The following is a 22,884-nucleotide window of genomic DNA, read 5'->3' on the forward strand; positions in this document are numbered from 1 at the left end:
CCCTATCACCTATCTGTCTGTTTCTGCAGCTCTGTACCTGGTACCGACCAAATGGATTTCCTTTTAAAGAAAAAGTGATACATTTAAAAAATGGGATGTCTGCCGATCTTTGTACAGATCAAACAGGTTTTATGGGATGAAACCGCATATAGCTGCATTTACATAAGACACACAGCTCTTTTTTTTCTTTTTAAATAGGAAAGTACTCCACGTTCTACTTCACTGATAATATATCTGACATGGATCATTCTTGGTCTGTGTCTAGAATTGCAGCTCAACTCAACTGAATGTAATATCAGAAAGAGCTGCCCCATCAGTCTTGATTACTAGATCTCGCCCTATAACCAAACAAGAAGAGATCTATTAATCAAGGCTGGTGTTGATAGGTTTCCTTAAATTACATGTGAACTCTATTACACCCTACAATGCATCATTTATGTGAGGCACAAAACTCTGCAGCATGTGTGGCATGTTTCCCCCCATAGGAAATATTCATATTTTAGTTTAGATTTTAATGTTATCTTTGCCTAACCTCATATATAAGAACAAAAGGAAAGTAAATCATTACAGGACTTGTTATGTGAAAGAACATAATTGGGCATTTTGGGGACAATCTGAGTATGAAAAAATATAGAGGTAAGATCAGTAAAATACAAATAAAAAATATTAATCTAAACTTTTTTTTTCTTCACAGATTTTAGATTTTTTTTTAAATGTAAAATGGAACCTGAGATATTATTAGTGTTGTCGCTGATAAAACCATAATTCAAATGGAATGTTGTATGTGGTGCCTATGTTCTCACATTTAGCAATCCAGTCAGTGATTTATATCCCCCACAAACAATCCATTCACCGATACACATCATTCACAATTCCACCTTTTTACCATCAAATAAAGCTTTCACAGTGCATGTGGACACAAACTTTAACTAAATATTACAGTTCGTCATGTCTTTCTTTATCTTCTTGGTCTTTTAATTTAAACTCTGCTTCTGTTATTTTGCCGTCTTCATTTCGATCCTGGTTTTTGAACATGTTCTCTATAATCTTGAATGCATCAAAACCAGGAGCTAGTTTGCCTTTGCCTGATTCCACCTGGGCATAAATATAATCTGAAAACTAGAAGAGCAAAGATAAGGAGACTTAGTACATTTGTCATATCAGTTGTGAGCAAGATACATGGTAAATGCCTGGTAGAGGGTGTCAAGCATAAAACATATCAAGAAAGACTTAAAGGGGTTATCGAGCACTACAAAAACATGGCCATCTTCTTTCAGAGACAGCACCACTCTTTTCTCCAGTTCAGGTGTGGTTTGCAATTAGGCTCCTTTCACTTCAATGGAACGAAGGTACAGAATTCCACACAAACTGTAGACAAGACTGGTGCTGTCTCTGGAAAAAAGTGGCCATGTTTTTGCCCCTGCGCGGCATCAGCGGCGGCGATCTCAGCGATATAAGCCAGCTACTACACCTCCTATCACCTGCTCATGCTATGAGCAGGTGATGAGAGTAGTAGTTGAGTGTAGTCCAGAGCGGCGGGCGTTCGGTAGCAGCGGTTCGGCGGGCTTACTGTGATGTACTGATTGATTACATTTATGGAATACTTTGGGGAGCAAGGACACTTGCTCCCCAAAGTATTCCATAAATGTATTAAATCAAAAACACTGTATATTACATTTACATACACATCCATTGTAATTCCAATGGAGTGTCCAGCAGGGGCGCACTATATATAGAAGTCAATGGTACTCATTGACTTCTATATAAAGTGCGCCCCCTGCTGGACACTCCATAGGAATTACACCATTTGTCGTGACTTCACTGCTTCTGAGAGAATTCTCACACTTCCTGATACATTGAATTAAGGGAAATAGCAGTATATGAGCCTTTTCCATAATTAATGTACATTAGAAAATTGTATAACTTTCCATCAGTAATAACAAATAAAAAAATTATTTTGGCCCGACTTCTCCTTTAAACCTGCCTGGGATAAACCTATATCTATCCTAAAATAATAAGGGAAATATTAAAAAGGAAGACTAGATGGACCAAGTGGTCTTTTTCTGCAGTCTGCTATGTTTCTATGTAAAGACAATAATGAACATACTTATGAATCAAACCTCCAAGTCTCCAGATTTATAATTCATAAACAGTGTGAAAATGTGTGCAACCAGAGCATGAGGCTATAGTCACACATAGCGTTTTATCTGTGCTATTTTTCAGAAAATTCACAGGAAAATAGCACTAATTAACACTATTTAAACGCTATGTATGAACATCACTTAACTGTTGTTTAGCTATTAGACTAACAATCATCTGATGATAAATTATTTTTTCCCCAATGCAGCTGTAAACACTTAAGTCCATATCTGGCATATGGGTATGTTTTCACATATTAGAGTTTTATTGCATTCATGAAGGATGGCTGGACAGCAATTAAATAATGTAGTAACCCAATTAAAATGAATGTGTGAATACAGCCTTGGAGTCCTCTTCCATTAAAAGATTTTGGTATTGTTTTTGCGGTCATGGAAACTGACAGCAAAAATATGTATATATCTGTGCTGTCAATTTCAGCTGACCGCTGTTACTTTTACACTGGCTGATTATCGGCTGAACGGCAACAGTCCTGGTCGAAAATCGGCTTGTGTAAAAGGCCCTTTAGAGTTGGTTAATCTGGCCATACATGATCAATGACATCAGGCAAAGGATGAAGAATCGTTCTGGGAATATTCTGGCTTTCTTTCCTGGAAGATCATTCGTGGATTAAATCTTTTATCATGGCTATTGCTTGAATTCCTTCCAGACAGTGAGTCTGTAATTGGTTGGCTAAAATGACGGCCAACCTATAAGTTTTGGCTGAAATCATCCGTGTTAATCAACATTAATGTGTATGGGAATCTTACATCTCATCCATCACATAGGTCATAGAAATAAATTAGGTGGAGATCTGGCCACCATTACTTGCCCTATAGGCTACACTGTAAACTACAAGCACAGCAAAATTCATACGGAATCTGATATAGTGTACCGTTGGCATATTGTGCTAACGCTTCTGTTTTATGGGGGCGGCTACAAACCAATGCAGACTCACCACGTCACTGTTGCCAGTTGCTAGGAAACCACTGAAACCTGTGGTTTTCACTTAGGTTTCTCTTCAATGTGGGGTTTGGTGTATGCTACACTAATACCCATTATACAATATAGTCCCTTACTTTCACAGGAAATTTAAAAATACAGTGCTGTGCTAATCACAAATTATTAATGATTAGGTGTTAAAAATCGCCTCCAATTGTCCAGTTATTAAAAACATTATTACTGAGTGATAAATTGCTCTACCATAATTATTATATGAAGATCTGGCACATACCTCCTCCAAAAATATCTCCCCATTTTGGTCTTTGTCAATCTCTTCAAAGAGATTCGGTGACACATCTCCATTCCATATAAACATGTAACCATCAGGCAGGCCTGGTATTAGATCCACCAGTTCAATGTTAAATACCAAGACTGCACTTCTCGGAACTTCTCCCTCTGTCATATGGTGGAAAACACAAAACATATTGTATTGATATTTGTTCACATATGATTACTGCATTTAAATGTAAACTGATCTAATTACTCTCTGTAATGGAGCGTTTACACGGACAGATTTATCTGACAGATTTTTGAAGCCAAAGCCAGGAATGGATTTGAGAAGAAATCTCAGTCTTTCCTTTATGATCTGATCTCTGTTTATAGTCTGTTCCTGGTTTTGGCTTAAAAAATCTGTCAGATAAATCTCACCGTGTAAACGCTCCATAAGTCTTGAGCCATGACTGCTTGCTGAATGCATTGTCAAAATGATCCGGACAAACCTCACTGATTAAAGTGTACCTGTCATATGTAAAAACTTTTGACAAATCATAGAAGCATGACATGAGTGTTCAGACCCCTACTGAATGGGAGAACGAGCAGGTAGAGCACCACGCTGCAGCGTGTCCTTTCCCCGCTTTGTGTGAGAAAAAAAAAAAAAAAAAAGTTGGGCTTCATAGACTTACATTATGAGCCTGACTATTTTTTGTAACAGAGTGTTAGGTGCAGGTCTGAACAAAGTTTTTGTCTCAATGACATCTCAAAAGTTTTTACCAATGATGGATAAACTTTAAGCTCTACAGTATGACCTGTATTACTACCAATGTCTATGGCGACTACATGACTGAGTCCAGTATTTTTGGCAGCAGCAGCGCGGCAGACTTCTGTTTTTTTCTAAATGCAAAAAGATAACTGCAGTGTGTTTTATTTAAACATATCAAAAATACCAGGCATGTCAAAAGTTATTGATCACAGCAGTTTTAACTGCTGACACTTGCTGTGATCAGTGTACAGTATATTGCCAGGGAGAGAGCACGGCAGCAGGGCGATCCACTTGCCAGCCAGCAACCTCAAAGACTACACTGTCGGAATTGATCATTATGGCTATATCTCCTGATCACAGCAGTGAGAACCATTGTGATCAATAACTTTTGACAAGCCCGACGACATGTCAAAAGTTATTTTTCATGATGTAGTAAACCCAAAACTGCAAATTACAGTAACTCGATTTATGCATTTATCCATGGTGAAATGGCGTACAGTAATGGAGTTTTACTCACTGGAATGCTTTCTGACACACTCACCTACTCCGGCTTCTCCATAACCATAATGTGGAGGAATAACAACTGTACGTTTCTCTCCGACACACATGTCCCGTAATCCTATGTCCATTCCTATTACCACCTGTCCAGATCCAAGAACGATGTTGTATGTTTTTCCATACTGGTGCCTGACGGAACACATTAAGATGAGTCTAGTATGTACTCTATGTATAATATTGTAAGTTTCAGGTATAATAGACACTACTGAATAGGCTGAGTTTTGCAAACGAAGGCTAGATTCGCACACACATTTTTTTTAGTCATTTTGGTTAGTGTTTTTATCCAAAACCAAAAGTGGAACCAAAGCACTAATAGGGGTTAAATCTTTTTCATAAATTTTCCTCTCTGTCAGTTCTCCGCTAGTTATAACTAAAAATACTGACCAAAATATTACATGTAAACACAGCCTAAGGCCATGTTCTCACTGCGTAAGTTTCATAATAATCACGGCCGTGATTACTACGGAACATATGTGGTAAGGAATCCTTCTAAGGAATCCTGGCCGGAGTGTATACACACAGTATACACTCCGGCCGGGATCCCTAGCAGCGCCGCAAGAAACTGACATGTCAGTTTTCTGCTGCCGCTATTCAATGAACAGCGGCCGTAGAAAACTCTGTCAGTTCACACAATGGAGCGTGCGGCCGGAGCAAATTCGAATTCAGAGGAAGTAAAGATCTTTTCTGACACTGGCCAGGGAATGGCCAGTGTCATACAAAGTGGGAATATAGCCAAGTGGGAATATAGCCTAAGGCTATGTTCACACTACGTATATGTCCGGCCGCATATTTTTCGCGGCCGGACATATACGTGTAAATCTCCGGCCGGAATTTACGCAAGTTGCGGCCGGCTACGTACGGTCCGTGAACTTACGCCCGTAAGCTACGTACGCTTCCCGAGCGGTGTACGTAGCGATCTGACATCGGTATTTTACTGGGATATCTTCGGCTAGCCCCGGACACCCCACAGAACCTTTTGGATCGGCAAATCAAAGTGGAAAAAAGAAGAAATCACCACTCCGTACGGGACCGCATGTTACGCAACGGGCGTAAGTTACAGCATTTCTTTAAGGAAAACAAATAAAATGTAGATCTGTTGTCCACATGCAGAAAAAAAAGTATCTGCAGAATTCAGAGCATGAGGATTTTAAGATCTGCAACATGTCAATTCTGTTGCTGCTTTGTCCTATGGATTTTACATTTAGACTATGTTCCCTCTATGTCTTTTTTGGCCATTCTACAGTGCCTTTTTAGTAACTGTCTTTTTGGCATCAAAAGATGTCTGTAATTTGCATAACATGGATGTATTTTGGTGTCAAAATGATGGCTGGCCAAAAATGCCCAAAAAACAGCAAACAAAAGACGTTGTGGGAACATAGCCTGACATTGCATAAAATCTGCAAAAGAATTTTGCAGTGGATTTAGGGAAATATCCACCAAGTCTTAAATCTATTGCTTTTTTACACTCTGAGAAGTCAGTATAGGCAGTATATGTATAGTCCCACCTAATGTATGTCGGATGGCATGTGGAACTTGTAAACAATTGTAATGGAAAGTAAATTCAAACATTTACAACTAACTGCTTTGTGAGAGTACATGAGGTCACTATGTGAAAGAATTCCATCCTGATGTTTTTTATTGTGACAAGAACACCAAACAAACATTCTTTGATTTACAGGAAATTGACTGTTTACACAAATGTGAAGGTGCTACCGTCTTGGGCACTTACTTGTTACTTTGTGGATTAAATGACAATGTTACTAAACTGCACAACAATAACAGCATTTTTGTTTTTTTTGTTAAAGATTCATAATTCATAGAAAAAATAATGAGCATTACAGCATATAAAAGTAAAATGCATTCCTTACATATATTGATTTTACTATTTTACTATACTAAATCTGCACAATTTCCTCCACAACCAACAGGTTGGTAACCTCCTTTCCGAAGGAGTTGTGAAATTTAAAGTGTACCTGTTAAAAAAAAAGCTGATTGCCTGAGCGGGTTGTCCATCAGCCAGGACAGGCATTTTCCCCAGGGGGGGGGGGGGGGGGAATGGCTTCCGATGGGGGTCCCAAGGCCGGTCCTGCCACTCATCATAAGCAAGGGGAGAGGTGAGTTAGGACTGGTTATTACATTCCCCCTGCCCCTGCTGCCTGTCCTTTTCTGAAAATGCCCAGACTTCTCCTTTAGGGTACAAACCCACTTGACGTATTTGCTGCGTGAATCAGTCTTAAAAATAAGCAGGCAAAACGCAGGTTGGCTTTATACAATTGTTCTGCGTTAAAATACGCAATTGCGTATTTTTGAAGCGTGAAGCTACATGCGTTTTTCGCACAGGTTGTTAACAACTGATGCTTTGCTAACAACAAGCTTCACGCTTCAAAAATACGCAATTGCGTATTTTAACGCAGAACAATTGTATAAAGCTAACCTGCGTTTTGCCTGCCTATTTTTAAGACTGATTCACGCAGCAAAAACGTCAAGTGGGTTTGTACCCTTAAGCTTACAAACTGGGCATGAGGGATCCAACTGTTTTAGGGGCATATCAAAAGTTTTTTTTTTGGGGGGCTTTGAGTGTTCAGACCGCTGGAGATGAGTAGGGAGAGAAGAACATGCATGCTTTTCTCGCCACCCTGTGTTATTGGGAGCTAGACCGTCCTACAGACGATCAATGTAGATTGATCAATGTTATAGAGCAGGAGGAGCTGAACAGATTGATAATGAAAATTTGTGAGAAAAGATTCAGTATAACTTGTCAGTTATTAACTGAAATTGTGTGATCCTGTAATTGAGTGACACTGTCCATTGGACTCCTGACAATACATGTTATACTGAATCTATCCCATACAAAAAAATAATTATTTATTTTATTTTTCCCCTCTCCACAAAATACTCGCAGCAGGTGGGTGCCAACAAATGTACCAGGATGCTCTGATATGTGGCTATATACAATAAAAAAAGCTGCGACACAAAGTGAGTGTCAGTTTAATAGAGCTGACCTAGACACTTCATTCTGAACTAACGAAAAATTACTCTATTAACTTTGATGGCCTCAAATAAAAAAAATCATGATCATATAGAATGTAATGTGGTTGGATATGTTTGATCCTTATTAGGACACATTTTTATATACTTAACAATAACATTTCATCTTTTCATTTTCCATCTGCACACTTTTGATTTTTGTGCAGTTTAGGATAATAATTCTGTTGCCCATAGGAAAAATATACAGGTAGAAGCCCTAGAAGGTAAACAGATTTAGTACTTTATAAAAAATTTTTGCTTTGAGTTGTCTTTGAATTAAAGGAGAAGTCCGGCAAATTTTTTTTATTGAAGTATTGTATTGTTCCCCAAAAGTTATACAAACCCCCAATATAGACTTATTACAGTAAATGCTTATAAAGTGCTTTTTTCCCTGCACTTACTACTGCATCAAGGCTTTACTTCCTGGATAAAATGATTATGTCACGACCGGACTCCCAGAGCTGTGCGGGCTGTGGCTGCTGGAGAGGATGATGGCAGGGGGACACTGAGGGGCACAGGGCACTGGAGAACACTGAGCATCCCTGTGCCATCATCCTCTCCAGCAGCCACAGCCCGCACAGCTCTGGGAGTCAGGACGTGACATCACCATTTTATCCAGGAAGTGAAGCCTTTATTAATTGAAAATACACAACAATAAAAACAAGGCAATTCAAAACATAAAAAACAGGCTACAAAGTTTTGGGATTTATATATATCATTAAAAAAATGAAATTAATAATGGGTATGGTGTTGATGGAAGCGGATATTAGTGAAACGTGCGTTGGGGATACAACCAGGCTGCTCTGAGATGGGTAATGCCCTTTTTTATGATTTTGTAATGGGTTGATGCACATATATACATGTTATGAGTTAGAGGAAGCCAGGCTAGACGAATAGAGCTGATGTAGGCATATTGGCAGTGGTGAGGCTAACTGTGTGGGAGGGGGGGGGGGACAGATTTACTTTCCCTGTTAATACGCCAGATTTGGCACATGTGATACGGGAAGTTTATGGTTAATCCCTGCTTGTTAACATCTATATTACATCACACTGCCACTTTGTTATTAATTACAACACCATACCCATTATTAGTTTAATGATATATATATATATAAATCCTGAAACTTTGTAGCCTGGTTTTTCATGTTTGGAATTGCCTTGTTTTTTTTGTTGTGTATTTTCAATTAATAAAGATATTGTTATTTTTATATGGGTTTTGATCTAATTTCTGTAGATATGTTTATGCATAGGATCTCTGTGTTTACAGGTAGAATAACTGTACTGATTGCACAAGCATGAGACTAATTGAAGTACATTATCCACTGGAGTGCGTGTATATAAGTGTATATTGATAATTTGCATAACTTTTGAGGGGTAATACAATACTTTAATAAAAAATTTTGCCGGACTTCTCCTTTAATGGGAAAAACAACATACCTATAAAAGTACTGTTCAACCACTTGAAACTATTAAAATATAACAAATGCATACGTAAACTTACGTTGAATCTAGTGTGGTGCCATCCATAAGTGTTGCATTATAGTGATACTTCAGATAGTCCCCCTTCTTGCTCAGAACAGTGCAGTTGTCTGGCTTATAGCTTGATATGATGCTGACAGAATCTTCGGGGTTGTGAAAATCGACAATGAGGATGTCAAAAACCAACACTGCAGATCCTGGGATCTTTCCTTGGAAAGCAACAAGAAAACCCAAAATGATGAATCTCTCTGTTTATTAAGCAGATTATTCAAAGTGGACCTTGTCAGTCAGTTGGATCAGAGATATTGCTGTGGTAAACTAAATGCTATGAAGGGATGGAGATTTTCATTTTTGGATAGAGATTGGTTCAAAATATTTTCTGAAGCATAGCAGTACTGGAAGGGCATGTTCAAGGAGCAGTTTGGCACATCATGTCTGTGTATTCCCCCAACATACGCCCCATTGATTGGAATGACAAATGTACACTATTATTCACATGACGCATTTCTTATGTGTCGGGTTTGAAAATGTCACAATGTCATAGAAAATACAAGTGTATTTAGATGTTGATTTCAAGAGAAAAGAGATATCAAACTACTTATTCCTTAGCCTCCTTTTTACATTGTGTGAATAAACCCTGGGAATTAATTCTTTTCAGTATCATATTATTTGTGCTATGAAACTGCTCTGAGCTGGACCAGATATCCAGTTGCCCAGTCCACAGTCCAAAATAATAGACCACATAGGCTCCTGACAAACGAGTGTATGTCATGTGCATTCATCTAGTCTCGGACTGACAGCTATCAATCCGGGTCATCATGGTTTGGCTGGGGGTTGCGTTTGTAATATAGATGGTATAATGATAAGACATATGCTCATTCGTGGGCAGCCATACAATAGGTACCTACCAGTTCCTTCTTCACCATAAGCAAGATGTGGTGGAATTGTGATTCGCCTCTTTTCTCCAGTGCACACACCCAATAAACCTTCATCCATTCCAGCAATGACATAACCTTTTCCAATATATGTGTCATAAGTGTGGTTTCGAGAGTAACTAATTATTGGGGCAAATAATAAATAAAACAAAACATAACGGTGGTCACTTTCCGGGAGCATTAGCAAAATATGCAATCTTTTAAGTAAATGCAGACATAGAAAAGACAACAAATTCAGATTTTACTGAGACGCAATACTTAGATATAATACTTGGTATAGTTTAACCTCCTCCCGCCACTCCACTGTTAATTAACGTTGCTGCAGTCTATGCCCGATGCTGCAGCGACGTTAATTAATGATCCAGAATGACACAGGTGCAGGAGCTGCGCCTGTGTCATCCGCGGCGGGTCCCAGCTATCAGTGATAGCCGGGGACCCGCCGCAACTCTTAGCACCGGAGCGCTGAGAGTTAACCCTATAGATACTGCAGGCAGCACGACCACAGCATCTATAGGTCTCCTAACAGAGAATTCTTCCTCTACAGAGGGATAATTCTCTGCCGGTGTCCATCGGGGGCTCTACGAAGTGATCGCAGAGCCCCAATGGTAGCCATGGAAACCAGAAGCCTCAGGCTTCCGGTTTCCTGGCTACGGAGTCTGGCGGGGGGAGGGAAGGAAAGAGGAAAGGCAGGGCGAGTGCCGGGTGCACGGCCGTGAGCTCTGCCTCCTCCCCTCTCTCCCCTGCTGCTATCACAAGATTGTAACAGCGACAGGGGAGAGGGGTCAGACACAGGGACATCAGCTTATGGAGTCATTATGATCCCATAAGCTGATATCCTAAAACGACCTGGGCATTGAGGCATCAGTGACCCCAGGTCGTGAAAGGGTTAAAGAAGCTGTATAGAAAACTAGCTTTACTTACCTCTTTGGCTCCCGAGGTAAGTAGAGCCTCTATATTGTTTTATATACACGTGCAGCAATATAGATAATGTTTTTTATATCCAGATAACCCCTTTAACAGTGTCAGCAATTTGCAACATGAATTGCAGCTGACAGATTCACTTTCATTCACAATAGGCTATAATGCAGCTGATGGATGAGTGTGCAGCACACTGTATCTTCTTCACACAGTCTTGGAGTAATTGTAGGCATACAATTTCTTGGATATAATGCTAGCACACAATAAATCTTAGACAATAACATTGCTTTCCCACTGTTGTCTGAATGACGCTTGTATTGTTTTAGTCTAAAGAGACTGAACTGCATGTCACTCTAGTGAAATGAATGTATATGTGCCACTGTACTTTTCAAGAACTGTACTATGTAAGGAACCCTGACAGAGCCTATGGGATTAACTAACAGTCTGATTTTAAAAGAATGGTAAATCCTTTCATTATGACTTATGCATTTTATGTTAAACTTAGAATAATCAAGGAATACACATTGTGAATAGATATGACAAGATTTGTGTGAAAAGAAAGCATCATCTGTAAACCTGGAGTCGAAGAACGTGCCATCCAACAGTGTGCCATTGTAATGGTACCGAACGTAGTCACCAGCCTGAGTTTTCCTCTCACAGTCTTCTGGGAGATACTGTACTTCTACAGTGATACCATCTTTTGGGTTGTGCAGGTCCAATAACACTACATCAAAGACTAGAGTTGCCTGAGATGGAATATCTTTACCTGTAAAGGCAGAAAATTAACACCATAACTGCTACAGACAGGAACTCTTCTGCTAAACAGGAACATAGCATTACAGTTACAATATAAACTGTGTAGGTACCACCAAGGCATGGGCTCAATAAGACCTATATGGCTCTGTTTCCCCATATGCATTCAGACTGTAATCCTAACTTTGTGGAAGCCATGTGCCTGTTCTCCCCCAAACAGTTTGGCTCTGCTTTAAAACTGTTACTCGTGCACCCACACATCGCCCCATGTAATAGGAGTTGTACGACCGATTAATAGATAGGTTCCCATGACCTGCAACTAATTCACCAGTCCTTACACTTTTGATGGGTGCTATTCATACCCCACCCAGTTGTCTAAACTGCTCAAATTAGGAACTGACTGTTCTACCTTAGGCTGGGTTCACACTACGTATATTTCAGTCAGTATTGTGGTCCTCATATTGCAACCAAAACCAGGAGTGGATTAAAAACACAGAAAGGCTCTGTTCACACAATGGTGAAATTGAGTGGATGGCCGCCATATAACAGTAAATAACAGCCATTATTTCAATATAACAGCCGTTGTTTTAAAATAACAGCAAATATTTGCCATTAAATGGCGGCCATCCACTCAATTTCAACATTGTGTGAACAGAGCCTTTCTGTGTTCTCAATCCACTCCTGGTTTTGGTTGCAATATGAGGACCACAATACTGACTGAAATATACGTAGTGTGAACCCAGCCTTAGAATATGCTCACTGAATTAAATGACACTATAATGTCATCTTACCATCACCATCTTCTCCATAGGCCAGAAAGGGGGGGACTGTGATTATACGTTTTTCACCCACACACATTCCAAGAAGCCCAGTATCCATTCCAGGGATCAACCAACCAATTCCCACATAGGTGTCGTAAGTTCTCATGCGATTGTGGCTTGAAAAAAAAAGAACAATAAATAAATAATTTTTCTTTTTAGTCTGTAGTTCTGTATTTTACACAGATTATATATACATGTAAATACAGTATGATGGAGACAATCTTTCACACAAAAACTATATAAGGATGTAGTCCATATTCATGTCAATATATTGCTGGTATAGTGCAATAGGGCTAATAATGCAGATTACAATGTTACTTTTAATATACCTCTGTTGTTGTGTTTTTGATATGTAAGAAAAACCAATGATATGAAATTTAGCTGGTTTGGTGCACATTCCCGAACCCACAAGTACAATGCTGCATCCACCAGCCACTGTAGATATGCCTTCATCAAATATTTATAGGTCTCCCCTGCACTGATGCATTTGTATCCTGTGATTGGGCGATTACATCAGCAAAACAGTGGCACAGTGTTACTGTGCATGCCCAGTATTTCATACATCACTGCAGGGGAGGCCTATGAATATTTATTAAAAGGCATGGCTACAGATGCTAGTGGAGCTAATATGCATGCCACAGTTTTTATTATATACGAAAACAGCATGAATTGTATTGACTGCAACCATATAATATGTGTACTGAGGACTAAAACAGTTTTTTTGAAGAAAAAAAAAAATGCTAACTCACCCCCAGAATTCCCATAGTACCAACTCTCTGTAATCGGCTCAGATGCATCCATATATTTCTATATGGGTCATGTAGCTGGGTCATGAGACCACCAGTCTGCCAACTAAAAAATTACATGCCTTAATCTTGTAGACAGGAGGTCAGTCTATGTTACTAATTTCCTGTGAACTACATGATTACATTATCACCTATAAGATCCCTACTGGCAGCTCAGCCTTAAGCCCCCCCCCCCCCCCCGATCCCCTCTCCCTGTTTATCTCTATATAACTATATGTGTCTCATACATCTGTCTTATGGTGCGTTTACACAGAGAGATTTTTTAAGCCAAAGCCAGGAACAGACTATAAAGAGGGATCAGGTCATAAAGGAAAGACTGAGATTTCTCCTGTTTTCAAATCCATTCCCGGCTTTGGCTTCCAAAATCTGTAAGATAAATCTCTCTGTGTAAACGCACCATTAGGAGACAAGGGGTATACTGATCAGCTGCTAAGTAATGAAACCAGTCACACTGCCCCTATTTCCTGTGTGCATATTCTGCAGGGTCTCCTGGGTGAAAATAAAAGAATCTATCTACATCTCTATCCATGAATGTTGGATCCATGAATGTTGCTCTTTTCCTCTGTGTTTGTGTGATTCTCCTCCTCTTTGCTTTTTAATATTTTTGGATTACATGAATAAAGGAATATATGTTTATGATTAGATCTGGATGCGTTGATTCTTTTACTATGGGGGGTATTTTTTCCAGTTATAGGTGATAATTGTTCTGCTAATAGGTACCCCTATACTATTCCCCTTCGTGGGATCCAATTTTTTGGTGTGTTTTATTATTTAATAATAGTCTATGTTGCAGTATATAAGCAAAAAATCCTGTACAGCTTCTTTATAGGTGAAAACAGTAGTGTAGACAAATGTAAACTGATCATGTAAATAATTTTATTGATGTAAATATATACCTGGAATCAAAAAGTGTCCCATCAAGCAAAGTTCCGTTGTAATGGTAGCGAATAAAATCAGACACCTGCACTGTTCGAGCACAATTTTCTGGTTTGTAGGATGTCTCTATTTCAACTTTGTCTTCTGGGTTCCAGATATCCAGTAAAAGAACATCAAAGTGAAGTACTGCATCCGGGGGGATAACACCAGCTATAAAAAGTAGAAAAAAAAAACCTTTTGTACACACAACAACATGCATGAAATACATCCAAAATGAGGAAATAAATTCCACCCGATGTTCTCCTGTGCTTTGCAATGGAACTGTAGTACATACTAACATTAAACAGTGTCCATTACAATATAGTTAGGGCTAAACAGAGATTTCTGGTCCCCCAACTTCATCACTTATAGACTATGCTCCTACAATGTAAAAATAAGGGCAAATAACGACCATTGTTGCCATTGATCATGACCATGTGATAGCTGACTTCCTGCCGGGCCGCCGGCACGTGTGAACGGAGAGCGGCGACCCGGCAGGAAGTCAGCTATCACATAGAGTAAGGAAGCAGCAGGAGGGGGGAGCGGAGGGGGATGATGGCTGCAGTGATGAGCGGCTCCCCTGCGCGGCATCGCGGCGGCGATCTCAGCCATATAACCCGGCTACTACTCTCCCATCACCTGCACATGCTATGAGCAGGTGGGGAGAGTAGTAGTTGAGAGTAGTCCACAGCGGCGGGCGTTCAGTAGCGGCAGGCGGCGGGCTTACTGTGATGTACTGATTGCTTACATTTATGGAATACTTTGGGGAGCAAGGACACTTGCTCCCCAAAGTATTTCATAAATGTATTCAATCAAAAACACTGTATATTACATTACATACACATCCATTGTAATTCCAATGGAGTGTCCAGCAGGGGCGCACTATATATAGAAGTCAATGGTACTCATTGACTTCTATATATAGTGCGCCCCCTGCTGGACACTACATAGGAATTACACCTTTCGTGGTGACGTCACTGCTTCTGGGAGAATTCTAACACTTCCTGGTACACTAAATTAAGGGAAATAGCAGTATAGGAGCATTTCCCATAATTAATGTACATTAGAAAATTGTATAACTTTCCATCAGTAATAACATATAAAAAAATAATTTTCGCCGGACTTCTCCTTTAATAATGGCCATTATTTTCCCCTTCATTTTTGCATTGTGGAAACAGTCTTACTAGTGAATGAGGTAATAGAGCAAATAAGGGATAAAGAGAGGGGTTCTCTTCACTGTTCTTTTACTTCAATAAATACATACATAAATACAATTTAAAAAGAGAATTCTTCTGTCCATAGAAGACATGAAAGCTGATCACTTACCCACTCCTTTACTCCCGTAGGCAAGACTAGGTGGAATCTTCACTAATCGCCTCTCATTTACACACATTCCAATCAGTGCTTTGTCCATTCCTGCAATGATCTGGCCTTTTCCCACAAAGACGTTATAGGTTGTACCCCGGTCATAACTGCAATAATAGAATTGATCAGCTTAATTATGATGGTATGTACTTTGTCACTTCATTTCAGTGGGTCCGTTTGTGGTGTTCATCCTCTACTGCTTGCCATATACCAGACTAAATACTTTCATGAAAGCACAAAGTGGTCTTAGTACTTATTACAGGCTAAAATGTACAATGCTGGTGTGTTTAAGGCCTATGTATTAGATTAGATCATGAAAAGTCATAGATATTACATATTTTACTTGCACTTGCTTTATGTTCCACATCTAGAGAAAAAAAATTGCCAAAAGTTAAGCTGAACCTTAAACAACTCCAGTCAGTTTTACAACCTTCCCTAAACATATTTCATCTGCTGGAGCGATCAGAAAACTGGCTGCAGGAAAGCTCTGTACACATTGTATCAGTTCATCATCTTACAAGTTATCACCCCATTCATTGTAAATAGCCTCTATATTCACAAAGCTAAGTTTCTGATTTGTTGCCCATACATTTCTTGCCAAAAACAGCAACAAATCCAATTCGATGTAAGCAAGTGTCACGGTGCCCATACACGTCAGACAAAAGTAATCTGTCCACTAGCAGTCAAGAAGTATGTAATGTTTATGGTGTATCCTGACCCTCCCTGACAAATGTCAGGAATAGAAGGATCCGATTGGGATTTCAACATGGCCAATCCTTTGTTCCCATGAGGGATAAACTGCAGCCAGAAGTGTCTGACAGTGCAACTTATTCCTCCTTTCCATTAGAAAAAACACGTCCACTTGCCGGACAGCTTTGATAAGTGTGCGGACTGCCTTACTTTCAATTACTTTTAGCCAACGATACAACTGTGTTTGTGCACTTAAAGCCTGCAACGTAGAGACAAAGCAGCCCTTGTTCTATCTCTGCATGAATTTCTCTAATAGAGATTTGTGTTGCAATCCACGTTGATACATTTTTACACATTTTTAAAGATTAAGGCAGATTTCACATGAGCCTAATACAGCTGCATTTTTGCATCTGTATTACTACTTTGACACATATCTTTGACAGTACGGCCATGAGGTGGATTCACAAATCTAAAGCATGCCCTCAGTTTCACATGGATTTTTTACGCTGCACATGGAAGGAGATCGCTTAGGGTCACACACAGTAAAATATGTGGATATAAATAAAGAATGTACAGGTGATAATTACCCATCTCCGTGCCCCCTTAGCGCAGTGTCACCAGCTTACTCTCAGCCTCTGGGCTCCAGAGTTCTTCCAGTTCCTGTGTTGTCACAACCTGGTGTGAACTACCCGCTCATCCAGTCAGTGACTGCTGGGATGTCCCGCCTCCAGTCACTGACTGCTGGGATGTCCCGCCTCCAGTCACTGACTGCTGGGATGTCCCGTCTCCAGTCACTGACTGCTGAGATGTCCCGCCTCCAGTCAAGGACTGCTGAGATGTCCCGCCTCCAGTCACTGACTGCTGAGATGTCCCGCCTCCAGTCACTGACTGCTGAGATGTCCCGCCTCCAGTCACTGACTGCTGAGATGTCCCGCCTCCAGTCACTGACTGCTGAGATGTCCCGCCTCCAGTCACAGACTGCTGAGATGTCCCGCCTCCAGTCACTGACTGCTGAGATGTCCCGCCTCCAGTCACGGACTGCTCAGATGTCCCGCCTCCAGTCACGGACTGCTCAGATGTCCCGCCTCCAGTCACGGACTGCTGAGATGTCCCGCCTCCAGTCACTGACTGCTGAGATGTCCCGCCTCCAGTCACTGACTGCTGAGATGTCCCGCCTCCAGTCACTGACTGCTGAGATGTCCCGCCTCCAGTCACGGACTGCTGAGATGTCCCGCCTCTAGTCACGGACTGCTGAGATGTCCCGCCTCTAGTCACGGACTGCTGAGATGTCCCGCCACCAGTCACGGACTGCTGAGATGTCCCGCCTCCAGTCACGGACTGCTGAGATGTCCCGCCTCCAGTCACGGACTGCTAAGATGTCCCGCCTCCAGTCAGTGACTGCTGGGATGTCCCGCCTCCAGTCACTGACTGCTGAGATGTCCCGCCTCCAGTCACTGACTGCTGAGATGTCCCGCCTCCAGTCACTGACTGCTGAGATGTCCCGCCTCCAGTCACGGACTGCTGAGATGTCCCGCCTCTAGTCACGGACTGCTGAGATGTCCCGCCTCTAGTCACGGACTGCTGAGATGTCCCGCCACCAGTCACGGACTGCTGAGATGTCCCGCCTCCAGTCACGGACTGCTGAGATGTCCCGCCTCCAGTCACGGACTGCTAAGATGTCCCGCCTCCAGTCACGGACTGCTGAGATGTCCCGCCTCCAGTCACTGACTGCTGAGATGTCCCGCCTCCAGTCACTGACTGCTGAGATGTCCCGCCTCCAGTCACTGACTGCTGAGATGTCCCGCCTCCAGTCACGGACTGCTGAGATGTCCCGCCTCTAGTCACGGACTGCTGAGATGTCCCGCCTCTAGTCACGGACTGCTGAGATGTCCCGCCTCCAGTCACGGACTGCTGAGATGTCCCGCCTCCAGTCACGGACTGCTGAGATGTCCCGCCTCCAGTCACGGACTGCTGAGATGTCCCGCCTCCAGTCACTGACTGCTGAAATGTCCCGCCTCCAGTCACGGACTGCTCAGATGTCCCGCCTCCATTCACTGACTGCTCAGATGTCCCGCCTCCAGTCACGGACTGCTCAGATGTCCCGCCTCCAGTCACGGACTGCTCAGATGTCCCGTCTCCAGTCACGAACTGCTCAGATGTCCCGCCTCCAGTCACGGACTGCTGAGATGTCCCGCCTCCAGTTACTGACTGCTGAGATGTCCCGTCTCCAGTCACGGACTGGATGAGCAGGCATTTCTGAGCTGGGTTGTGATGTCACAGCACCATGCTGTGGGGGCATGGACACAGGAAAGTCAGCAAAACAGTGCAAATGATACGTTCCCCCTAAGTAAGTGGGATACAAATAACCTAAATGGTACTTTTACAGAAGCCAGCTCCTAGGGGACCAATTAAGTATTAAGCAATATATAATACATCCAGTCAAAAGAGCCCTGTTCACTGTATATGAAACTTTTGTATTACAGAGTAAGATGGAGAAAGTTTTTTCCACAGACGTGCTTCCGGTCTTCAGGCCAGATGAGAACATCAGCAGCTGTAAGAACATGGTATTAGCAGGGGGACTACAACTATTTCTCACAGCTTGTCACTAATATAATACACATCAAAAGAGTTTTTCCATTGATGTATAATTCATAATTGATCGGATTTATCAAAGTATTTATGCCAGTTATCTAGTGTTCCGCTATTGCTACATCCCCCTCACAGAGCTTAAAAATGTTAAAACAAATTGTGTTTTTTTGTTCCCACCATGTACAATATATACAAACTAAATGTAATATGTAATGTAATACTCCTAATGTATTCAAACTATGCACAAAAGGGACATGTTCTTTCTCTAAAAACAACCATGACTATAGGACTATAGGATGGTTTCTAGCCTGTATTATGCAAAGAGACTGTAGTGGTGAACTGGGACTGAGGAGCCAACAGGTCGTCTGCATTGTGAGACTTCTTAACTACGTGTTAACAACTTTCTTTTATGCCCATCAGGCCTATAAAATGTTTTGGGCAGAAAGATGCTACTGATATTTGAGGCTGCCTCTGCAAAACCCATTCTCTCACAACAGACTGCCTCTCTATCCCAAATTCACAGGCAAATGTGGGGACGTGGACAATCCATGGGAGTCATGTTTCAGCTCGCCCCTAATTGAGAGCAGAGGAAAAAAGCGGCTGCTAATCTGAAGCCTGAGCTGGAGTTCTCTATTATAATAATGGTAATGCTGCCGACAGATTTGTGACAGAAAGATGGCACAGAGGCTTGTGAGGTGGGACAGACTGATGAGAACTGTTCCATAGAGGTATCAGGATTTACTGCCCTTACTGAACCTAACACAATACTGTATACAGTGCACCTCTGTAGTCCTTGATAGCAAGCCATTAGCCTACAACTATAACCGGAATGGCAGAAGCTATGACAGCCTTTATACCAAGCCCACCACTGCCAGTGATGACACCATGAACATACAGAATGTCATACTATATAGGATCTATATAGTAGTATTAACCACGCAGGCAGAGCTGTCTTTTGTGAACACAACATTGATATATTATTGTGCCTCGTAATGCCAAAGCTGTGGATGTTCTCTTATTTGGTAAGGGGCCTGCAGGCCCCCCAGGTGGTAGGGTCTAATGATATATGCTGTAACCTCTACAACCCCCCACACCAATGCAGTGGCCAAAGGACAGCTAAGGAATGTGCTACAAGACATGGCTGCTACAACGTCCCATGCATGGAAAAGAATGAATGGCCACATATGGATGATAATATATCAGTCACCACTAACATTTGCTGGTATATATATTCACTCATCCTATTAAACATATGAACTACTTTATGCTCTTTCTAATGCTGTTTATGATATGTGAAGTTGGTGGCGAGAAGATAACACTGAAGTCACAGCTTGTATTTCTCTCTCCAGCCGCAGAAAGCCAGGTGACATACACAATATATAGCCCCTGTACTGTCATGTTGGCACGGGCAGAACTGCTCGGCAAATGGAAGGCTCTGGTCCTGACTGCAAGGTACTCTGATAAGAGGAGCCTATAAGGAAAGGCAGTGTATGCAGGGGGGGCAGCGGAAGCCATTCTGTAGGCATCAATGGCATATCCCAACCACTGGGACTACAGCGCCACTCTGGTCTGTGTGCTAGGCCACCAGATTATTGGTATACACCAGAGCACTGGGGGTTGTTGCCATTAGTCAGACCTGTGCCACACATTCATGGGGACAGAACCACTTAAAAAGGAAAACATAAAAAGTTTGAAAGTTTCGATAGGTGCAGTAACAAGTTGGCTAAGTCTGGTACAGTGGCGGTGGCAGTGCTTGTGCTGTGACCTGGACCAATATAATCAATGAATGGGGGAGGAGTGGATGGAGCAATGATGGGTGAGTGGCTGGTTGGGTGGATGGATAGGTGAGTGGCTGGTAGAATGGATGGATGGATGGGTGAGTGGCTGGTTGGGTGGATGGATGGGTGAGTAGCTGGTCGGGTGGATGGGTGAGTGGCTGGTAGAATGGATGGGTGAGTGGCTGGTTGGGTGGGTGGATGGATGGGTGGGTGAGTGGCTGGTAGAATGGATGGATGGGTGAGTGGCTGGTCAGGTGGATGGATGGGTGAGTGGCTGGTCGGGTGGATGGATGAGTGGCTGGTAGAATGGATGGATGGGTGAGTGGCTGGTTGGGTGGATGGGTGAGTGGCTGGTCGGGTGGATGGGTGAGTGGCTGGTCGGGTGGATGGATGAGTGGCTGGTAGAATGGATGGATGGGTGAGTGGCTGGTCGGGTGGATGGGTGAGTGGCTGGTCGGGTGGATGGATGAGTGGCTGGTAGAATGGATGGATGGGTGAGTAGCTGGTCGGGTGGATGGGTGAGTGGCTGGTCGGGTGATGGATGAGTGGCTGGTAGAATGGATGGATGGGTGAGTGGCTGGTCGGGTGGATGGGTGAGTGGCTGGTCGGGTGGATGGATGAGTGGCTGGTAGAATGGATGGATGGGTGAGTGGCTGGTCAAGTGGATGGGTGAGTGGCTGGTCGGGTGGATGGATGAGTGGCTGGTAGAATGGATGGATGGGTGAGTGGCTGGTCGGGTGGATGGGTGAGTGGATGGTCGGGTGGATGGATGAGTGGCTGGTAGAATGGATGGATGGGTGAGTGGCTGGTCGGGTGGATGGGTGAGTGGCTGGTCGGGTGGATGGATGAGTGGCTGGTAGAAAGGATGAATGGGTGAGTGGCTGGTCGGGTGGATGGGTGAGTGGCTGGTCGGGTGGATGGATGAGTGGCTGGTCGGATGGATGGGTGAGTGGCTGGTCGGGTGGATGGATGAGTGGCTGGTCGGGTGGATGGGTGAGTGGCTGGTAGAATGGATGGGCAGGCACCTTCTCTGCCATCTCTTCCTGGTCACTCCTTACTAAGCCTGTTAGGATCCAGAACATGGAGCATGACGTTATTACCGGCACCTACCTGGAGTCGAACTTGGTGCCATCCGGGAAGGTGCCATGGTAGTGGTACCGCACAAAGTCTCCCTCCTTGACAGCGCGCAGGCACAGCTCGGGCACCGAGGTCCTGTCTATGTGCAGCTGATCCCCGGGCACCGGCGGGGCGTCATTACAAGCCACAAAACTGACTAGAAAGGCGGCCTGCAGGGCCAACACCGGCCAGCGAGTGACGGGCATCCCCGGGAGACTGGCAGCCGGGCTCGTCCTGTGCCGTGCGTCCATGATGTCACGAAGCGCTGTTCGCAGGGGTCAGAGCGGGGAAGAGCAGGAGGTGAAGGCTGAGCGCTGAGGATGATGATGATGGGAGTGTAGGGGGAGGCGCTAGGACTATTGGGGGAAAGTATGTGGAGAGTTCTCAGCCCGCACCTCCTGCAGGCACGGCGCCCGCGGGCACAGGAGGTGGCAGCACCGGCAAGTATGCGGCGTGTACGGGCAGGGACCGGCCGGCCAGGGTCCGCACTCTCAGCTCTCCCTACGGCGCCAGCACTCAATCATTGCGGCTGACTAACTTTTTAGGAAAATATATAAACTTTATGTACTGTAGTGTGGCCGCCATTAATGATATATGTAAACGTGGACACCTTCCCCCCTGCCTCCTCCCCATCTGGTACAAGCCCCTCATACACCCATCATGAGGGGAGGAGACCACTTAGAGGGAGTAGGGGGGGCTGCAGTCAGCTTCTCCAGGACTTGTACACATAGCGGCCGGGGAGGCTGGGCGGGATGCAGGTCACTGCAGCAAGTAGAGTGTATGGGGAGCAGACTGGGAAGGGTCGCCAGAGGGAAACCCCACTGGAGAAGGCTCTACCGGGGTCGGCGCATTCTACGTGGCTGATGTGTTGGCAATAACCATGGATGAGGGGAGGAGAGGTATGTGCCAGCCTTCTCTTCAGCCACCCCCATTGGCCCACCACAAGGCTCTGCTGCCAGTCTGCCCTGGTCTGCTCACTACTAATACAGTACTTCACACAAGTCACTGATACAGTGT

The 22,884-nt window shown here is 43.2% G+C and overlaps 1 protein-coding gene across 2 annotated transcripts; it reads right to left on the reverse strand.

Moving 5' to 3' along the window:
• Window positions 1–22,529, reverse strand: FKBP9 (FKBP prolyl isomerase 9). Of its 2 annotated transcripts, none has more exons than XM_069958448.1 (10): window positions 21,862–22,529; window positions 15,656–15,801; window positions 14,311–14,500; window positions 12,579–12,724; window positions 11,611–11,800; window positions 10,090–10,235; window positions 9,204–9,390; window positions 4,659–4,804; window positions 3,371–3,534; window positions 1–1,119 (listed from the first exon to the last, which is right to left on the reverse strand). In XM_069958448.1, the coding sequence occupies exons 1-10, from the start codon at window positions 22,116–22,118 to the stop codon at window positions 937–939; spliced, it is 1,755 nt and encodes a 584-aa protein (XP_069814549.1). In that variant the 5' UTR covers window positions 22,119–22,529; the 3' UTR covers window positions 1–936. The 2 variants fall into 2 exon arrangements, with proteins under 2 accessions (XP_069814549.1, XP_069814550.1); XM_069958449.1 differs by lacking the exon at window positions 21,862–22,529 and adding an exon at window positions 16,972–17,207.
• Window positions 22,530–22,884: the final 355 nt, after the last annotated feature.

This window comes from Dendropsophus ebraccatus, chromosome 2, assembly GCF_027789765.1.
Source record: "Dendropsophus ebraccatus isolate aDenEbr1 chromosome 2, aDenEbr1.pat, whole genome shotgun sequence".
Taxonomy (NCBI): domain Eukaryota; kingdom Metazoa; phylum Chordata; class Amphibia; order Anura; family Hylidae; genus Dendropsophus; species Dendropsophus ebraccatus.